General features: G+C 42.0%; 1 protein-coding gene and 1 long non-coding RNA gene across 8 annotated transcripts in view; one reads left to right on the top strand and one right to left on the bottom strand.

The window, feature by feature from the left end:
- The window catches only part of GRID2 (glutamate ionotropic receptor delta type subunit 2), an 847,936-nt gene that overhangs the window by 480,123 nt on the left and 347,402 nt on the right, over positions 1-20,411 (top strand). For all 7 annotated transcript variants that reach the window (XR_013842448.1, XR_013842449.1, XM_079990761.1 and 4 more), the window contains exon 4: positions 1,880-2,085. Coding sequence is in view for 5 of the 7 variants with exons in the window: in XM_079990761.1 (XP_079846887.1) it covers positions 1,880-2,085 (206 nt within the window). In the remaining 2 variants the exon portion in view is untranslated. The remainder of the gene's footprint in view (positions 1-1,879; positions 2,086-20,411) is intronic.
- Positions 1-20,411, bottom strand: part of LOC307224488 — a 491,711-nt gene that overhangs the window by 103,501 nt on the left and 367,799 nt on the right. The window lies entirely within an intron of this gene.

The following is a 20,411-nucleotide window of genomic DNA, read 5'->3' on the forward strand; positions in this document are numbered from 1 at the left end:
TATATTTTTTATGGTGCACTTAAAATCAGGCACATTTGTAGCAGTTCAGATAATTGTGTTGCTTCTTAAATTGGCCTTGAAGTGCCAAAAAGGCCTCTAACAGCACTGATTAGACTGAATTTAATTTCCCTGATTTAGACATTAAATAGGAGCTGCAATTAAGCATCACTATCTTTTGGAAGTATATTTTTAGAATGAGCATGCACTTTAGCAGCATTAAACCATTCTTCAATGTTTTGCGCTACTTCAAACTTCCTGAAGTATCTGTGGCTAAATACAGCAATTACATCCCTTGATTCCTAAAGAGAAGTCCACTCTTTCTCTTAGGTTTTAGTTCTTTATATTTTATTTTAACTCGGATATGCAGGTTGCAGAAAATCCATAATTTTCTAAACCCAGCAAGTTCAATATTAAGCTCTTCCTATCATTCCCTGTGTGGAAGCATTCCCACTTGCCACATGGAACAATCCCCCTTTTCACCCCCCTGGATGCTGTTCTGTGGGTTCACTAAGACAATGTTGGGGTGTCCAGGGGCATAAGGGGAGGTGAAACCCTGACACACAAGCAGGAGTCCTTGTGAGGGCTTCTGCTGATGGGGCTGGTTAGATGAATCCCACCCATTTTTTTCAAACTTTCCATCTTCAAGGTACCCTATCCATATCCATTTGTCTTTGGAGGAATTTCAAATTGTGTTCTGGGCAAGGGGTTGCCAGTGTGGTTTATCCATGAGGGTGTCCACAGCACTCACTAAGAAAATATAGCTGTGCCCATGGATTGGTGACTCCTGTTCTAGGGTGTTGACTCCATGCAAGATACTAACCATAATTATGAGGTTTCTCTGTAACCTCGTGTCAATTCACCTCCTTCCTGGAGCTCTGGATTGTGTAGATTTGGGGAGGGTATGGGGAGCATGCACAGTTACCTATTTTGATTCAACCCTTGGATGTTTCTGCCCTTTCCCTCCAAGACACTCCTTAGCCTGACGGCTTATGAGGGGTCAACAGACATTGGAGACCCTTTTCCTACTTCTGGAAGTCTTTCCCCCAGAGGCAAGGTCTCTTGGGCTGAGACTTGCTTTAGATAGCATACCTTCTCTCCTTCTCTCATAGTTAGCATATACAGTGGTACCTTGGGTTACATATGCTTTAGGTTACATACGCTTCAGGTTACAGACTTCGCTAACCCAGAAATAGTACCTCGGGGTAAGAACTTTGCTTCAGGATGAGAACAGAAATCGGGCTCCGCCGGCGCGCCGGCAGCAGGAGGCCCCATTAGCTAAAGTGGTGCTTCAGGTTAAGAACAGTTTCAGGTTAAGAACGGACCTCCGGAATGAATTAAGTACTTAACCCGAGGTACCACTGCATGCAATTGTTGCTAAATTTTCATCTGAATAAAGTATCGTCTTTTTTATTTTAATGGCAGATGTGTTTTTGTTTTAATGAGATTTCTAGGCTCAATCCAAATGAAATGAAACCACTTGTAGGTTGTTGTTTTTTTTTTAAAAAAATAACTTATTGCCCTCTTCTCTGCAGGAGTCACTTAATGAGAAATAGTTTTCAGAGCTCCATAGGGTTAGTCAGAATCTGGAACAATACAATGGGCAAAAGAGGACGGCAACCAGGGATAATTAAATACCCTTTAAAAATGGTTCTTTTCAAAATGAACCAGTGCCTAAAAATTCCTTCACACAAATTAGCACTTTAGGACATGTCACAAGCATAGCTAAGGAACAGTTCCAATGAATATTAAGTTAATGTGGCCTTCAGGGGGTGGTTGCTTGACATGAGGCAGAATACCTTTTTTCCCAGATATGCCAAAATCGGTTTTGTCGTCTTTCTATATGCTAATTAGCATTTTGATGGGCTTTTGATGTTCCCAGATATCCGAGGAATACAAGAGTTTTTGGACAAAGTATCTCAGCAGGGAATGGATGTAGCACTGCAGAAAGTAGAGAACAACATCAATAAAATGATCACAGGGCTCTTTGCCACCTTGCGGATTGAAGAGCTGAACCGCTACCGGGATACACTGAGACGAGCCATTCTGGTAATGAACCCATCCACAGCCAAGTCTTTCATTGCAGAGGTAAGTGTAAGCACCAGTTGACTTCTACCTTCACCTTTGAACTCAGGTTTCTTTCTGGAATTATGTTTTGTTTTGATCAACGGCTTCTGTTCTTAGTTTTTGTTTCAAGAAATCTGTTTACACTTTATACTCACCCCTCTATTTTTCTTTAGATGTTTTAGCCCTCCATTTTTGGACAGTTTCCCCCAAAGTGGCATTCAGTTGATTGAGTGGCACTTAATTAAAATAAAAGAGAATACCATCAGCCTTACAAGACACACAGTATGGAGCAAGGGATAGGGTAGAGGAGAGAAAGATAGGGAGGGAGGGAGAGAGATATCTGATCTTTAAGGGTAGAACTAAATTGTGAGGTATAAGCAGTGCTCCCCCCACCCGAAAAATAGGTGCCAGTGCACCTGTTGTTTGTAACAACAACAACAAAGATGTTGGTACTGTGTACCCCTTAGTACCCCCTGAAAAAAGCACTGGGTATAAGTGTGTATTTATATCAAGTTGGGGGCCAGGTGACCTACCTCTGAGCTACAGTGGCAGAACAGCTGCTTTACATGCACAAAGTCCCAGCATGTCCAGATGAGGGTGGGAATGTTTCTTGTCTGAAACACTGGAGAGCTGTTGCAAGTCAATGCGGGCAATACTGGACTTGATGGACCAGTGATCTGACTTAGCTTCCTATGTTCCTTGCTGATGTTCTTGGATGGGTAGCAGTTAGTAGCTCTTTTTTCCTCTGGTCAGCAAGTAGTGTTAGAGTGTTCTCTCCTGAGTGCAAGAATCATAGAACGATAGAGTTGGATGGGACTCAAGCATACCTGACAGACATTTCACCCAACATTTCAGGGCCCATGTTCTCCTGTGGCAAGAAACCAGAGTGTGCCACCTTCAGTTCTTCAGTCCCTGGCAACTTTCCCCCATTTAATATCTTATTCAAAATAAGCATAGATTTTTAAAAAGGAACAGTTCCAACATAACACATTATTTTGATGGAGTTTGTGTATGTTGTCATCCACAGGAGAATTTCCTTGTACTCTTAGGAGTAAAATATCCGGAAACTGTAAAATAATTTGCTTCAAAACTCATTAGCATTTATGGTTATTGTTTGGCTAATTACCTGCCTGTCTGATTTATTCCTTTACATTTATTTCACTATTTTTAATGATTGGCATGTTTCTTTTTTAAATATCCTGGTAAGCTGTTATTTTAAAAAGTGGCCCCTTGAGAGTATGTGTCCACAGTCATCATTGTTTAGTGAACCAGGGAGGGGGAGAAACCCTAACCCTAGCCTTTTTAGTTAGGAACAAAGTATTATGACTGTTGAACCTAACTCCTTCCATCGTTCTTGCTGAGTGTGGTCCCATACTGAAAGCTACCTACTGAGGGTCAAAATAATTAATGAATCATTAAGGCATTATACATACCAGCATGATGTTCACCAAATGGTGAGGATGTTTGAATTATGTGCTATGGCCCAGTTTGCCACTGTGAGTTTAGAATTTTTGAACATACAAATAAGCAGGGGACACAGGATTTAATGACTGCAGTGTCACAATAGCCCTGAACTAGGGTTGTCATATGTCCGGGATTTCCTGGACATATCTGGCATACTGCAGTCAACAGCAGTGTCCAGGCAGAAATTGGCAAAAAAAAATGTCCGGGGAAATCCAGACGTATGGCAGTCCTTGTCAGCAGTGCTGATTTGCCACAGAAAAATCTCAAAAATTGCATTTTTTGACATTTTTTTTTTTTTGCAACAACTTTGCCCCCCCCCCCCCCAAATTGAAGGAATAATAGTTGCATCTTGGGAAGCAGTGTGCAAGCTGGTGAAAGGGTGACAGAGCACAATGGGGGCCAGCAGTTTGAATCAAATGCAGCCATGGGAGAAACAGGACCTGCGTGAAGTGTAATCCTAGGAGCCTCTCTATCATAGGCTCAGGTTATATATATGTGTACATATATGCAAAAAACGATATGTCATAAACACAGCACAGTCACTGCTGTGCCTCATTTCCAAAGGAAACACAAACCCGGAGAAAGTGCCTGGATCCCCAGATCTTGCACTACTATGGAGATTGGGCTGCTGTGTAATAATATACTGATGTGCTAGTATATAAAGATATGTGATTCAACTTATTTTAGCAGTAGAACATTATAAATGGTGTGCATTACATTTTATTATGTGTTATTAGTATTCTATGCAGATAGTTTGTTATTCTAACTACATGAAATATGCCAAACACAATGGAAAATGTAAATACTATAATCCTGCAAAGCATTCTAAATTGTCCCTGATATATGCACGTACACACTACTCCACAAACAAAATGCAAATGTACACTGAAAAATCCATAATTTGGAATGAATTAAGAAAAACTCATTTACCCCTTTTCTGCTTTCACCTGACTGGTTGCTTTTTTTAAAAAAAGTATCATTCCACCTGAATATTTTACAAGTATATTTATTAAGCAGTTATTCATTTTTGAAGCTTCCAAGAGACTTTGTTTAAATTCTTTAATCTAGAGACTGCGGGATCACAGAAACAGAGGCACTGAACATTTCAATATTTTGCAAGTTCAAAAGGTGAATGAAACAAAGTGGGAAAACTGTGCATTGTTAATAGTGGCAATGCCAAACCCAGTTATATATCACTTCAACTTCTCTACTTTGGTACTTAAGAACAAATGAGATTGCCTAGACAAAGGGTAATGCAATAGAAATCAGCATTCTTACAAATGCGCTGTGCAGTTTTTTGTTTTGATCTCAAGCAAGGGGCGAGAGGAGCAGTTTGCATTAGGTCATTTTAGAATCCAGCAATTGTGCTTGCACAAAATATATGCATACCCTCCCAAATGTAACAGATTAAAATGAAGGCACTTGCATATTTATCTCATCTCCATCACCACATTAAGAATCACTGAGTTACTCCACTTATCACACATTGCTAAAGGCTCTTTTCTGCACTGAATGCTACATTCATTTACTGTAAAGTCGCCTGTCTTGTCATAGCTTGCAAAGCACTGTGTATCAGTAAACTGACCCTAGCAGGGCTGGTGTCAGCACAAGGTGTAGTCCGGCAATTATCTGGAACCTAGCAGGGCCCACCACCACAAATGCTAACCTCCACTGGGCCAGGTAATCACTTTTTAAAAATGCTCCAGTGCTTAGAAGAAGACTGGTAGGTGGCCAAAGCAGGGTCTGCCTTGTTGATGGCTTCTTTGATGGGTCATGACTTGGTTTGCTTAGTAACTCAGCCATTCAGGCTGGCCTGGACATGGAAAGACTGGTTTGGCCTGTATTTTACTATGCTCAACCCAGTGCCTGGCACCCAGGAATTAGAAGGGGAGTTTTTGCATATGTTGGAAGCCTCCCAAAGTAGTTGGGGCAACCCAGTCAAATGGGCAAGGTACAAATAATAAAATCATTGTTATTACCGTATTTTTTGCTCTATAAGACTCACTTTTTCCCTCCTAAAAAGTAAGGGGAAATGTGTGTGCGTCTTATGGAGCAAATGCAGGCTGCGCAGCTATCCCAGAAGCCAGAACAGCAAGAGGGATCACTGCTTTCGCTGCGCAGCGATCCCTCTTGTTGTTCTGACTTCTGAGGTTCAGAATATTTTTTTCTTGTTTTCCTCCTCCAAAAACTAGGTGCGTCTTATGGTCTGGTGCGTCTTATAGAACGAAAAATACGGTATAAGCACCCCACAAACTTATAACAATATTTTACAGCTATTGCATTGGAAGGAAGACCAAACACACTATAATTCCTCCTTCTCTTATAACACAGATTAAAACGAAAAGGCAGCTTCTTAACAATTGAGCTCATTTTTTATTTTTTATTTTTACCATTTCTATTGCAATGCACTCAGAGTGGTGTTGATGACACCTCTGGAAGGGCTTGGCTCAATTCCCTGCTTATCACATGCAGATTGTGCAGTCAGGTTTTAATTGTTTTGATTCTAAAGGTTACCGTCTGCCAGATCCAACAGATGGACAGAATAGGGTCCAGCAATAAGTCCAGCAGAGGCTTGGAAAATCAGTAACCATAGATCTCAGAGCATAGGCCAAGGAAAACAGGGAGAAGGAAAAGAGGGCCGAATGGAAGCAAGATGTAATGCAGGGCAATGTGGAACATTGCTTGGCTTCTCTTCTCAGCCTTCTAGTATAGCCCACACCACAAATGACTGAAAACTCCTCAAAAACTTTTGCTTAAAAACATATTGTGCAGTCCAATTGCTGTGCCATTCTGGAAACCATGCATCTCCAACAGACTGCTTGCAGGAATAACTTCCTTTGATGATCTCATATGTTGCATTTTAAATACATGAAGATGGTGGGTGGCCATTGATCTCGGTTACAAGTCAAAAATGTCACTGGCATTCACAGGGCACGCTGCCTCTGACAGTGGAGCCAGTGCATCGCCGTCAGAACTAGTAGCCACTGATAGCCTTATCTGCTATTAATTTATCAAATCCTCTTTTAAAGCCATCCAAATTGGTGGCCATCACTACTTGTGGCCATCATCTACTTTAGAAGCATATCTGCTTTTACGTACAGTGGTACCTCGGGTTACATATGCTTCAGGTTACAGATGCTTCAAGTTACAGGCTCCACTAACCCAGAAATAGTACCTTGGGTTACGAACTTTGCTTCAGGATGAGAACAGAAATCATGCTCCGGCGGCGCGGTGGCAGCAGGAGGCCCCATTAGCTAAAGTGGTGCTTCAGGTTAAGAACAGTTTCAGGTTAAGAACGGACCTCCAGAACGAATTAAGTACTTAACCCAAGGTACCACTGTAGATATATAATTCTAAGAACATATGCTTAGGCTTGCACTGGACAGCTTACTCTGAGTCTAAAGGAATTCCCATTATGTCCTATAGGGCTTTACTCCTTATGAAGTAGAAATGAGAGAGAAACATATATGTCTGTGTTTATGTGCGTATGCAGAAGAAGTAGAGGAGCAGGGAAGAAGAGGATTCTCTCTCTCTCTCTCTCTCTCTCTCTCTCTCTCTCTCTCTCTCTCTCGCGCATTTGTGTGTTTGTACACGTGTACACCTTGCCACCTTCCATAGGCCCCTACTTGAATTCATATATTTTTCACATTGATTGTGCTGTGCTCTGAAAAGAAAATTAAACAACCCCACTCACTGAATTAGTGGGATTGCAGCCATACTGGTTTTAAGAAGGCTGAAATCAGATGTTTCCTGCTCACCATTCCACTTCGTTTTTACTTCTCTTTCCTTCCTTAAATCTATTGACGCGTTCCTCGGGGAAGGATTGTGTTTTCTCATTATTAACACTTACACAACCTTTATACATGTTCTGCTGTACTTCTTTGGCAAAGCAGTGTTTGAAACTCCCATTGTTCTAGGCACATTTTGCGTCCGGGAATTTCATTAGTGCCTTGCAGTTTCTGAGCTCTGGGCTCAGTACTGCGCCTATGATTTCAGATTAAAACTGCAGAATGGAAGGAAAGGAGGACCTTTTTCTGCCTCCTCACTGCCAGCTACTCTGAAGACTGGAGAAAAGACCCTCATAAGAATATTAGGGGGGTGGGCAGGAGAAGGACTAGACCATGTGAAGGATGAACATAATATTTTAGCTAAAGTTCATTCATTTTCAGCTTTGTAGTCTTGTTATAAAAAAGCTTGCCTAGGCATTCTGTTGTTGCGCCCAGAACCTTGGTTTAAGGTGCTATTTAGCACCTAGCTTTCATATCTCAGTTTCTAACACTGCTTTTCAGAGTCTATTGGCAGCACCAGTAACTTCTTCCAGTATAAGTAATCCAGTGCAATATGCCCTATTATATATTATCTTTGCTAGTAATAAATGAATGTTTTTTATTGGCTGGGTTTTGTGGCTCTGTAAGGAAGTATCCACTTTACTGTCTTCACAATATCTGCAATTGAGCTTAAGGCTTAAAAGGATCACTTTGCAATATCTCTCAAATTCCTCCTTTAACCACCACACTGAACAGGTTGGCACTCCTTGCTTTAAGGAAGCAGGAAAAATCCTCTGTCAAACACTTTCCTATCTGTCGAAAAAAATTCTCCTGATCATAGATTTGTATTCTGATCTGTATTTCTTCTTCTGCTCCTTGTATACTCCAGGCTAAATTCATTGCTGATAAATTGGTTGTTAAGGGCACAGCAGTAGTGATTTGTCACCTCTATGAACCTGCAAGAAAAAACCAAGGACAATTCCCAAATGGTGTGGTGGGCGTTCAGTAAATAATCCCCATGAGCCTAAAACACTGACCTGCAGATAAAGCAGAAATAAACTTCGGATTTGCGTCCACCTACCAAGGTGCTATTGTTACAGCAAGCAGTGAATGAGCCTGTCTGGGGAGAGTGTTCCAGAAGTTTCTGAAAGAGGTCCTTCACTGAGGATCTTAATTTACAGGTTGGTCCACATGATGGCATGCGGTTCTTGAAGTACCTTGGTTCCAAGCCACAAAGGGCTTTAAAAAATAAAAACAGCACTTTCAATTGAGCCCAGAAGCCAATTCAGAGCCACAAATGTAATATGATCAAAATATCCAATCCCAGTTATCTAACAGTTGCACTCTGCACTTACTTCAATTTTCAAACCATCTTCAAAGGCATCTCCAAGTCACATACATTATAGTAGCCGGACTTGGAAATTATCAAAGCATGGCTAATTTAGGATAGGCTAACTCTGTCCTGGTAAGATTTCAGCTTTCACACCAGCCTAATTGTAAATGGCACTTTGTGCCATGGAAGACATAGCAACACAAATGGAACAAGGAGTTCCATTAGCCTCAGGCAGCATGGACAGTGATCAAGGATTGTGGGATTTGTAATTCAACAGCATCTGGAGCCACCCCAGTTTTGGAGAGAGTGAAACTTCATCCAGCACAGGATGAACATCACTCCCTTGGGCAGATGAGCCACCTGTCCACAGTACTTCCATATTGTCTGTATTGAGCTTCGCTTTACTGCCCTTCATCAACCCTGATTTATCATGCCTACCACTTCACCTCAATTTGATGAAAAATAGTGTTAGGTGCCATCCATGTGTCAATGACAACTCAGTCCAAATCTCTGGATTACTTCACTTAGTGGTTTCATGTAGATGTAAAATAGTGTGGGGAACAGGGACAAAACAGAACCTATATAATAAATGTCAAAGAAATGTACACAATACCACAACAAGAATCCTGCTGGATCAAACCAAAGCCTGTCTCATTCAGCATCCTATTCCCCACCAGATGCCTATGGGAAGATCACCTGAAGGCCATGAGTCAGCACCAGCAGGTGGTTCTGCCACACAGGACAGCAAGCTGAGGTACCACAAAATTGAGAAGATCCATAACTGAGAAGATCCATTTTGGGGCACCAAATATTGGCCTTGCATAGGGCACCATATTACAAAAGGTTACCAAAGTCCACCCCTGCATGAGTATAGGTTTGCCATACATCAGAAAAATTCCTGACATGTTCTGGTTTGGGGGTGTGAAATTGGAAAATGGCATCCGGAGGAAGTTCCAAAAGCCTAAAATCACTATTTGGGTTTGTTCCCAAATTTTTTTGTTCCCTAACAATTTTAGAGTCTTCCTTTTTGAAATATGACAACCCAACCATGAGTACAACCATCTCACTTGATTGTTCCTCAGCTATTGCTATTCAGAGGCATTTTGCATCAAATACTGGAGGTAAAATATATAACTATTGTGACTATTAGCATTGACCACTGTATCCTCCATGAATTTATTTAATCCATTTGTAAAATTAAATTGCTGGACATGCTCAGCAACACGTGTTGCCAACTAACAGAAGCCCACATTCCGTCCAGCTTCCCCACTCCCTCTTTTTGGAGCTTCTTTTCATTGCAACAATTACAGCTCCTGTCCTAAAGCTAAACAAAACAATTAAGTACAGAGACAAGATGTTTGCTTGTAATCCATCACTGGATAAACATCTGGCTAGACATGTTCTTCTGTGCAATATTCTTCTACTTCTGAGATGATTCTGTCCTAGGGCCAATCCATGCATTTCATTGCTGCAGTGGAATGGAAAAAGCTTTTTCCATAGATGATGCCAATATTACTTGAAGGCTTAACAGCATTCGCTTGGGAAGGACCTACCTTGTTTGTCCTACCCATGTGGTTCTTTTATCCCTGCTTTATTGGCGCAATGTGGGAAACAGCTGCAAGAACTGCCTTGGTAACATATTAATTGAGTTCTAGATTATAATCCTCTTTTGTTCTTTGGTTCTCCGTTATTTCTTCCATTGTCCATAACATCAACACCATAATGTTTCCTGAAGATGCCCTGGATTAACGTGAAAACTAATGATTCGTCTGTGGGGGAAATGGCAATAATTTAGGTGTCCCCCCCCACCTAATCTGAGAACTGAGAACAATTAATTGAATCTCAGAGCTTTCCACCTATCTCCTTAGAAGGTTGGCATGTTTATATTTATTTGTTTAAATGATACATAGCCCACCCTTCATCAGTGCTGATACTAGATGCATGCATGCATGCATACAAGAGTGCAATATAAAATCGTCTTTTGCAAGTTAACAGTAAAAGAAAAAACCAGTTCTCAAAAACGTGCAATCAAAGACAAATTAAGCCTGCTAAACACAGAAGGCTAAAACAGCCACTCATTAAAAAGCTTAAAAGCCTGGGTAAATATGTGGGCCATCATATGAGAGAGCCAGTGTGGTGTAATGGTTAAGAGCGGTAGTCTCGTAATCTGGTGAACCAGGTTCGCGTCTCCGCTCCTTCACATGCAGCTGCTGGGTGACCTTGGGCTAGTCACACTTCTTTGAAGTCTCTCAGCCTCACTCACCTCACAGAGTGTTTGTTGTGGGGGAGGAAGGGAAAGGAGAATGTTAGCCGCTTTGAGACTCCTTCGGGTAGTGATAAAGCGGGATAGCAAATCCAAACTCTTCTCTTCTTCTCTTCATCATATGGTGCCAGAATGACAACAATGTCAATACCTGACATACCTGAAGAGGAATGACATTCTACAGAGAGGGTGCCTCCACAGAGCCTCCCCTAACTGTTGAATGAGAAGGGCTCTCTCCTCTTATCTTAAAACTTGAGAACACTGATATGGGAGAGGTGCTTCTTCCTTTATTCATGTGTGACTGGGGGAAAGACCCCATTAGGGTGCCACCCTCCCCACTCCAGATAATCCATCGGAGGTAGCTTTCGATCACCTTCCAATTTTGCCCACACAGGTTCTTTTTCCATGTCTTCATAGGAACTAACCATTCCATCAGTTCCAAAAGACTCTGTGGGGTCAGAATCAGAGGAGAGGCTGAAGGCCACCCAACCTTCCCCACAGAAGTCATCCATGCATGAGTGGGGGGGGGACTACTCTAAACTAATTTGTGTTCCTAATTACTATTAAATGTTGACTCATTTTATTTCTGAAGTATATGTGATTGATCTAGAGCTGTAGTACCATTTAGATGCTTCCTTTGGCAGAACTAAACGAGAGAAACAAGAAAGCATTGATTCATTTTATAATTCTCAGTACTGGCAAAACATGGAGGGCATCATCAGGGCACAATTCCCTGGGATATCTACACGCCCAAAATCCATTGAAAAGTGTGTGAGCTGCACTAGAGGGGGGTGGGATGTTGTGATACATCATTCACCCATTTTCAAAAATATGCCTGACTACAGCTTTTTAATACCACTGCTTTTGAGGTAGCTTCCAGTGGGAGTTTTAAATAGCTGTTTAAAATCTGTTGGCACCAAAGTACATTTAACACCAGATATGAGTGACTGATCTCTTTACTTATTTATTATTTTACAAAATACAACTGCCAGGGCAGGTGTGCGGGCACTCCTTTGATCAGTGAAGTAGCAGCCATTTTCCAAACCATTTCCCCAATCTTAATTCATGTCTGCAATTTCATGTTGTTTAACAAACCAGAAAATATATGCACCAATATATGATGCATGAATTTGCTCTCAAAGAGCCAACATCAGTTTGTGGGACAGTTTAGAGTGGGGATTGTGAACAAGTGGCACTCCAGGTATTGCTGGACTCCAACTCCCATCATCTCTGTCCATTGGCCATGTTGGCTGGGCCTGATGGAGGGCACCATGTTTGCTACCCCGATTTAGATGATGAAAATGTGTATGTGTGGGATGTTTAAATCCAGCCACCACACTGATTCCTGATTCAGATAATAGCCCTGTTCCCTGCAGATACATTTAGGTTGTTGTTGTTGTTGTTTTGTTTTTTTTAATAGAGATAATTCACATATATCCTAGTGTAGCTTCTAGTTTAGAAATTAGCCACTACTGCTCACTGTGTGAGAGGTTCATGCTATCTAAAAGATCTGGGTCCTTTTGAAAGTTGCATGCAAATGAAGCATTTAAAATGCACTGGTGGAGACACCTGTGGCTTAATTTGCTTTTGAAGCAAATTTGCTTTTGAAGTGCAAGCAGCAATATTTAGGGGAGGTTGTTAAGCCTAGTGACTTTCAACTCTGTACACATTAGCTCATGCACTAACCACAATATTTGGCTCACACCTGACGAGAACCTGCTCGCCATCCGTAAATAATCAGTCTCACACCAAGATGGGTTGCAGAAATCTGGCCGCAGCTCTCACCAGAAGCTGCTGCAGCCCCAACCTTTATTGTGTGGCGAAGAAAAGATACAAATTCAAGGAGAGAGCTTTGCCTCAGTCAGCAGATAAAAGACAATACAATACATTAGTCTCATGTTCTCACACCAGACCACGCAGTTGATCATGCTATGCTATGTGAACCAATCATCGGATGGCATGAGCTGTCCACGCGCTGCTCATGCTTCCAAGCAATGCTTTCTGCTATGAAATCACCTTGCAATAATGAACTTTTGCCCATGCTCTTATGGACAAATGACCATATTCCCACACACACCCAAAATCATTGCTTTGGAAAACAGCCCACCTTGGTCTGAGGTGCTGCACACACTGCCTGATTTCACTTGGTATCCATTGAAGCCCACTTCATTTCCACCAATTAATGCTTGGGAAATTTTAAAATGGCCTTAAATCCCCTGCTTTTAACAGAAGTGGATGAAATTTGTAAGCATACTATCTCTTTGAAAGATAATAAAATTGGACAAATGACAGGCAAATGATCCAGGGGCTTTTGAGCTGGGTACTTTCTAATTCTTTCTTTCTCTTTCTGTCTTTCTTTCTTTCTTATTAACTTATAAATAAAAGGAAACATCCATAACTTTATATATATATATATTGGGGCAGATTTGGATAAAATCTGCAGGCAAGGCTCTCTCTGAGGGCATGAATCCTGTCAAATTTCAGAAGGATAGGTTTTCCTACAAGGACAGCCATTACAGGGTGTGTTTTCTTTAATGAATCACTTAAGTATCCCCTTGTGTTTTGTGGGCAATACGTTTGAAAATTGGTCTGGGTAAGAAACCTGCCAAATTGTTGGGAAATAGGTCTAAGAACTTTTGCTTCAGGTACTCTTTAAAGTCGTTTTTGTTGTTAGATGAACTAAAATGGATTTACTTTTTGAGTAAAATCATTCCAGTTGATTATATGTTTCAGTCACAAAAAAGCTCCCCCTCTGCTGTTTTTCGCCATGCTGGTGTTTCCTTTCCTTCCCAATCATCCCACCCTGGTGTTATAACATTATAGTAAGCTTAAGGGCATTACTTTTGCTTTCAGCAGTCACTTATCTGCAGCATTTAAAAAATAAATAAATGTGTGGATCACTATGACACCACAAAGTGCTTCAGGCCCCCAGCTTCAACTTACTCCTATGAAAAAGTCCCTCCAAGGCACCCTGTTTCACCTGAGAATTTGTTCACATCCAACACCCCCCCCCCCCATACCTACTTTTAATTCATGTTAGTGGTGTCACACTCTAATCTTACATTACTCCACATGAGTTTATCTAAACAAAATTGTCAAGAAGTTAAAGCATTATGACAGGACAGTGAAACCTCAAACTGAAATTTAGAAATGTTCAATGCGAGAGGCAAAAAAATTTTTTTTTTAAAAAAAAAGAAAGAAACATAAGGAAGCAACCCAAATTCAAGTTTTGTCCAGTTACAGTCAATACGTTGATGAAAGCAACAAGTTCCAATTTAAGCCCAGACTTTCAAAAATAATGTAGTTGGCATTTTGGAGATGCTCAAAGGAATGAAAGCCTTTCATGTGTGATCTCCTTAGTACAAAGTTCATGTTTGAAATGCCCAGATATGTATGAACAAAGAAAGATAATGTATCCCAAGAGTCCATCCAGCTTTCACAACAAGATACATTTCTCCCTTAAATAAACACTATAGGGCTGACATTTGAAGTAGTGGAAGGTGGGCGTGTCTTAGGTGCAACGGGTTATTGAATACAGAAACACAACTGGTTAAAGCACACAGTGTTGTCCAAAAAGAGTTGAACGGAATTTTAAAAGCATGAAATATTGTAAGCAGCTGCAGGGACAAAGAGTGAAGAAGGTTGAGAAGCTGAGGATCACTCAGGTTGTCCATTCTATCAGCTTGGGTGATATCTGGGTGCCAAACCAACTCGACATTAGTTGCTTTTGTGGTTGGACTGGAAGGCTAAAGCTGGCAGTTCTTCTCTGGCTTGGATTTTCATTCCACCTGAAGAAGAATTTAGGTGTTATGTTTTCCTGTCCGTTAAAGTGGGCTTTAACAACAGCCCCTGCGGTTCTTTTCCAAGCTTGGCTTGTAAAATTTTGCTGGCATCTCTAGAGACCATAGCAAACATGAGCCAGTTAATACATACAGTAGAATTAAGTGCTAAAGCTTAGCATGGTCTGTAACAGATGGCAAGCTGCTGTAAGGTGGGGATGGGGGAGAAAAACAAAAACTCTTTGCACATATTAAAATTGTGCACTTGGGAGAAAACCAAGCATAACTCTATTCCCTGGCATACTTCTTTATGTTCATGGGGAGTTGTTTGGTGTTTTTCTCCCTTTGTGGTAGGAATACTTGACCTCCTGCTTGTAACCTGAAATGGTACAGTCCAAGGAAAGCTTTAGCATTTGATCCTGTTGATAGTATGAACTGGCTTTCAGAGGATAAACAGAACTAAGGATTACAAGCAGTTCTACAGGGGAGGCTTCAATACTATGACCCCTTCATTCCAAATCCATTTCACAACAGTGCTGACCAGAAAGAGAGAAGAATGAAATCTGGAGAGCACCTGGAGTGTAAAACCAATTACCCAGCAAAACCTCTGGTCACACCTGAAAAGCATGAATGGAGTTACTGTAAAACATCCTACTCGCCTCTGCCACTTCCCACAGAGGAGCAAACAGCACCTCACTGATGAAGCATATCAAGGACTGCTAAAATATCCAAAACTCAGCATGGACACCTCACAGCTATCCATTTTCAGGTGGAGCTCATCGGGCAAAAGTAATTGCATTCCTCATGCAGGACCTGGTCAAAGGCAAACCAATAGAGAGTTGAGAACTTAAAGGAGACTCTGTGTTACCAGAGTGATTTAAACACACACGCACACCAAGTTATTTACTGGTTTAGGCCAAAAATAAGAAATAGTTTGTCGGAACCATTCTGAATTTTGGTTTAAGTCTTCTAAATACTCTCCCACTCTTTGCCTTCCATTATATAAGCAATTCCAAGATGGTGAACTGGTAGTGTGGGTGGGTTAATATTTTGTTAGTGGGATCGGGCAGCACATTCCAGTATGAACAGGGAAATTCCATCGTTGTAATGTCATAACTTTTAAACCACTCATATAGCCACAGTAGAGAGTAAGACCCACTGAGCACAGTGAAGTTTCTTATGAGTATACATGCATATTATTCTTCTGCCCATGACTAGTTTAATTCTTTTAATTTCAGAAGAACTTATTTTGGTGCGAAGACCTCAGCTATTGTAGCTTCTGTAGACAATGTCTTTTAATTGCAGCAGAAATAATACAGGACAATTATCATTATTAGACAAGTTAATAACAGAAGAACAATAGTATCTCTTGCAGGGTCTGGCTCAGGCTGACAAGTGGGATAGAATTTGAATAACACCAGCAGTAAACAAACACTGCTAAATAACTAAGATCCTCTTTGGAGTTGTCTGGAGCCTTAATTTCTTGTTGTCAAATTTCTCTCTATTTCCCTTTGTTCCAACAAGACTAGATTTTGTTAGAATATTTTCAGCCTGAACTTGTAGCATCTTTTCATTTGCTCTGAATCGCTGAGCCTCACTTGAAAACAGAGACCAAAGCTCTTCTGAAATGTTATTTAACGTTCTTTCTTTTCTTGTCAGGGGTTCAGGAGCAGAGGCACAGGGAAGAGAGGAGATGGAGAGCGAAGGGGAAGAATCCGAGGGGAGCGTAGGAGAAGAGGACAGTGGACCGAGGGATTCCATGAGCCTCTCCAGCGAATCGGAAGATTCACAGAAGGGGGCGCCAGTGGCCAGGGGTAGGGGGTTCCCAAGGGGAACGCCCCAGGAGCAAGGGGGCAGCAGGGACTCCCAGAGCAGTAGTTGGAAATCAGGACCAGCTTCCCCACCAGAGCAGAGTGGGGGGGAAGAGTCCCAAGGATCAGGGCCAGTGCATTCCCCACCAGGGAGAGAAGATAAGGCAGGGCTGACCACACCTCCATCGGAGAGTCAGACAACGGAGGGGAGGTCAGATCCGGCCAGTATCCCGGAAGAGGGAAGCAGTGACAGAAGTAGTGTAACGGTCAGGAGGAAGGTCACTGGGTTGGTGCGAGAGGCAAGTTCAAATGTACAGGAGCGCGGGACAGCAGAGAATGAGGATTGGGAACCGCGTCCTAAAGCCCGCCGGAGGGAGGGGGAGGAGCTAAGCGACTCAGCGTCGGAAGAGTCCAGAAAGGGCAATGCCCCAGTGGGCAGGAGGACCCAGAGGAGGAGAGAGCAGCGTAAAAGGTGGAGCAGGGCTAGGATCTTAAACTGGTGTCATAGGGGAGGAGACTCAGACGGTACTTCGCCGGTCTAGGGTTAAGACGTAGAGCTGCGCGCTGCGGCTTGGAAATGGAAACTGAACCTCAATAAAGACTTTTGTACATAACGACAGCCTCGCGTTGGTCCTCTGTGAGCTGGGACCTAGGGGCAGCTCTGACAAGTGATTTTCTTTTAAGCCCTAAAGGCAGTGGAAGTAACTATTAACCTAATAAATCTATTTTAATTTTTTAAAAATTAGAAAAATACACTATTGTGTTTTGTTTTAAAAACAACTGTGGTGTAAAAGAAACTGTGTGAGTCAATTATTATAATCATTTTCACCCGAGACTAATTTCTGAAAATTGAGAAAATGGCTAATGATGACATTACACACATGGTTGCAACTTGGAGATAAGGCAACTATGACTTCTCCCATCCATTTTCACCAGTATTTTTCTCCAGTTGCTTGCCTAGTTTGCCCTAAGAAACAAGATATGCCACATATCTTGGGAGGGGAGGATGGAGAAAAGGACTGTGGAGAAAAGGTGGGGAATGCCTCATCTCTTGACTCAGCAGCAGTTTTAAAGCTAATGGAAATCTCCTGGTAGCAATCTGGCAATCTGTCCTGTTCTTGCAAGCCTTGAGTTGTGTAGCTAGATTCCCTATCACACCCATGAGGCTGTGCTAAGGTCTAACAAAGCAACAGCAGGTTGCTGCCTGGCAGAATCAGAGAAGAGTAGGAGCTGAATGGAAGGAATTGCTGCACCAACAACAGCCAGGCAGCAACTATATGGTTTTACAACTGCCCCTACTGCCTCACTCCTTTTTGGATCATCAGCAGGTGAATTTGCCATGATACACATCAGCCACTGCTTCCTTGTCTCAATTAGAGCTCAGATATAGGAGGCCTTATTCTGGGCCTTCTAAACTAGGCTTCATTGTTGACTCTGTTACTAGTGATTTAGGAGAGCCTGGTGTCTGGAGCTGGGTTAGTTATCCAGTCAAGGGGCATTGGTTTCCCAATTTTTGCAGAATCACAGAAATCTGGGGTGGCAGGCTCTCAGTATACTTCTAAATATGTCAGACTCAGCCCAACTTGGTCCTGATACGTGTTAAGGTACCAGTGTGGTTCTCTTCTTCCTATGAAATCCCATTTTACTCTAGGTCCAGATGCAGAATGGTTCTGACCTCCAGAGAAGATCTTGATAAAGATCTCAATATTCTGATGTGATATGTTGCTCCTCACATATCCAGGCATGTCTACACTACAAACCTATATGAGCTTTGTGTTGCCACATTAACACCATGTTTCCCCAAAGAGAGTTGTAATTTGATGGAGTGTTGATCCACGCCCCCTTAGGCATCCCAGCCCCTCTTGCCCTTTTAGTACTGTAGATGCAAGGTCTGTTCTCAGCCTTGACAATGTAACTTTGTGGACCTGCTTGATGGACTTGGTTGACTTCTATGCCCCCCTGAGTGAGCAGGGGTTGATACTGGCCCACCTTTTCACCTGCCCTCATGAGGCAGTATAGTGGTGTAGCACAAAGGATAGGCACTTACTTAAGTAGTCCAAAAATCCTGCAAGCGGGGAAGCTTTCGTAGTTTGCCATGGTAGCTGCTTTCTTCTTTTCAACTACACCTGCATCATTGTTGTTTGTCTATCGTAAGACACAGGGACCTAGGTAGCTGGCAGACAGCATTAACCCTGTGGAGAAGTGACTTGGGGGAGAGATGTGGCAGAAGAAAAATCTTCTACCTATTTCTCCTATGAAGTTATGCTCTTTTGAATCTTTGATAATCTGCAAATCATTTAGAAAATTTGTGAAGGGCAGAAGACTGCCATCTAACTGATTCACCTTGGAAGATGACAGTAGTATGTATTACATTTTTCACTAAAGGAACAGAGATTGTGTTATCACATGATACAGAGGGTGTCACACAGGAGATGTCAGAACTCAGAGCTGAAGCTAGATTGCTTTAACATATCTTCTAATGTAAGACAGCTTGTCACGGTTTCTGGTATTGCAACAAATCAAAGTACTATGTGTGTGTGCAGGCGTGCTGTCATTCATCTGAAATCAATGACTTGGCCTATATTTTATCATCATCTCAAAGCAAAGGTTATAAAATTACTATATCCAGGGCATCCATCTGTATGTTCAGTAACAATGGAGTACTTACAAGTGCTATCATTGTGAGTCACTTCCATAATAGAAAAGCTCTTCCTTAATTTCAGTAAGGAAGCAGAAAGAAAGATTAACATATCAAGCAGGGTATTACTTGTCAGAGTGAAGGAGCGAATGGTGGAATTCAATTCTGCAATGCAGAATGGCATTGCCTGGAAGGAATGCTTCCCCCTGCTAATGCATAAAAAAAGCAGCAGTACCCACTCTACTGATTTATGCAAACTTCCCCAACCTGGTCCCACCCCCGTCGTTCTGATCTACAATATGCATCAGCTCCAGCCAGCGTTGCTAATAGTAAGAGATAATGGGAGCTGTAGCCCCAAATGTCTGGAGGGCACCAGGTTGGGCAAAGCTAATGGGATGGGTTATGTTCATCATTTATAGCAATATATTTTTCAGTTGCAGAATGATAACAAAGGCAGCTGGAAACCTCACACAATGAACCGTGTGGTTATGTTTAACAGTGATGCTGATGTTACCACAATAACAATAATGTTTTCTGCTTTAACAGCATGATCCCCCTGATTAGATAGTTTGTAGAAGACTGCAGCCTACAAAGGTAAATCACAAGGGGGGGGGGGACCCAAATCCAGACTTTGTATGAGCAAAGAACAGCTTCTGAGTTGGCTGTTCAACTATTGAGCAATAGTAGCCCTGAAAACTCTTTGAACAGGAAAGGAGGTGCCATTAATCAGTCTAAAAGCTTATCATCTTGTTGATTGCCAAAATCATACAATTTCTCCACCAAGACAACAAAAGCCCTTCACCACTGTCATTAGTGGATGGTGTGGTGGGGCGGTGGGTGTTACCTGACCTCACAGCAGAGTCACAACTGCTTGCAGGGAGGGAAAGTACAAGGGGCAAGGCAGCAGAGAGGTCAGCACTGTACAATTGCACCAGCAGGAGGAACATTGTACAGTGGTACCTTGGTTTACGAACTTAATCCATTCCGGAAGTCCGTTTTTAAACCAAAGCATTCTTAAACCAAGGTGTGCTTTCCCATAGCAGCGGGGGGGGGGGGGGGCTCAATTTACAAATGGAACACACTCAACAGGGAAACATGTTCTTATTCCAAGGCAAAGTTCACAAACCAAAACACCTACTTCTGGGTTTGCAGCGTTCTTAATCCAAGTTGTTCATAAACTAAGCTGTTCTTAAATCAAGGTACCACTGTATTCGCTCGCTCTCCCAGTCAACAGCAATGATCCACCTGCTAGGGGGTCAGATAAGTGCCGCCGCCACACCCTGCCATCAGTT

The sequence above is a fragment of the Podarcis cretensis genome (assembly GCF_951804945.1).
Source record: "Podarcis cretensis genome assembly, chromosome: 9".
Lineage (NCBI taxonomy): Eukaryota > Metazoa > Chordata > Lepidosauria > Squamata > Lacertidae > Podarcis > Podarcis cretensis.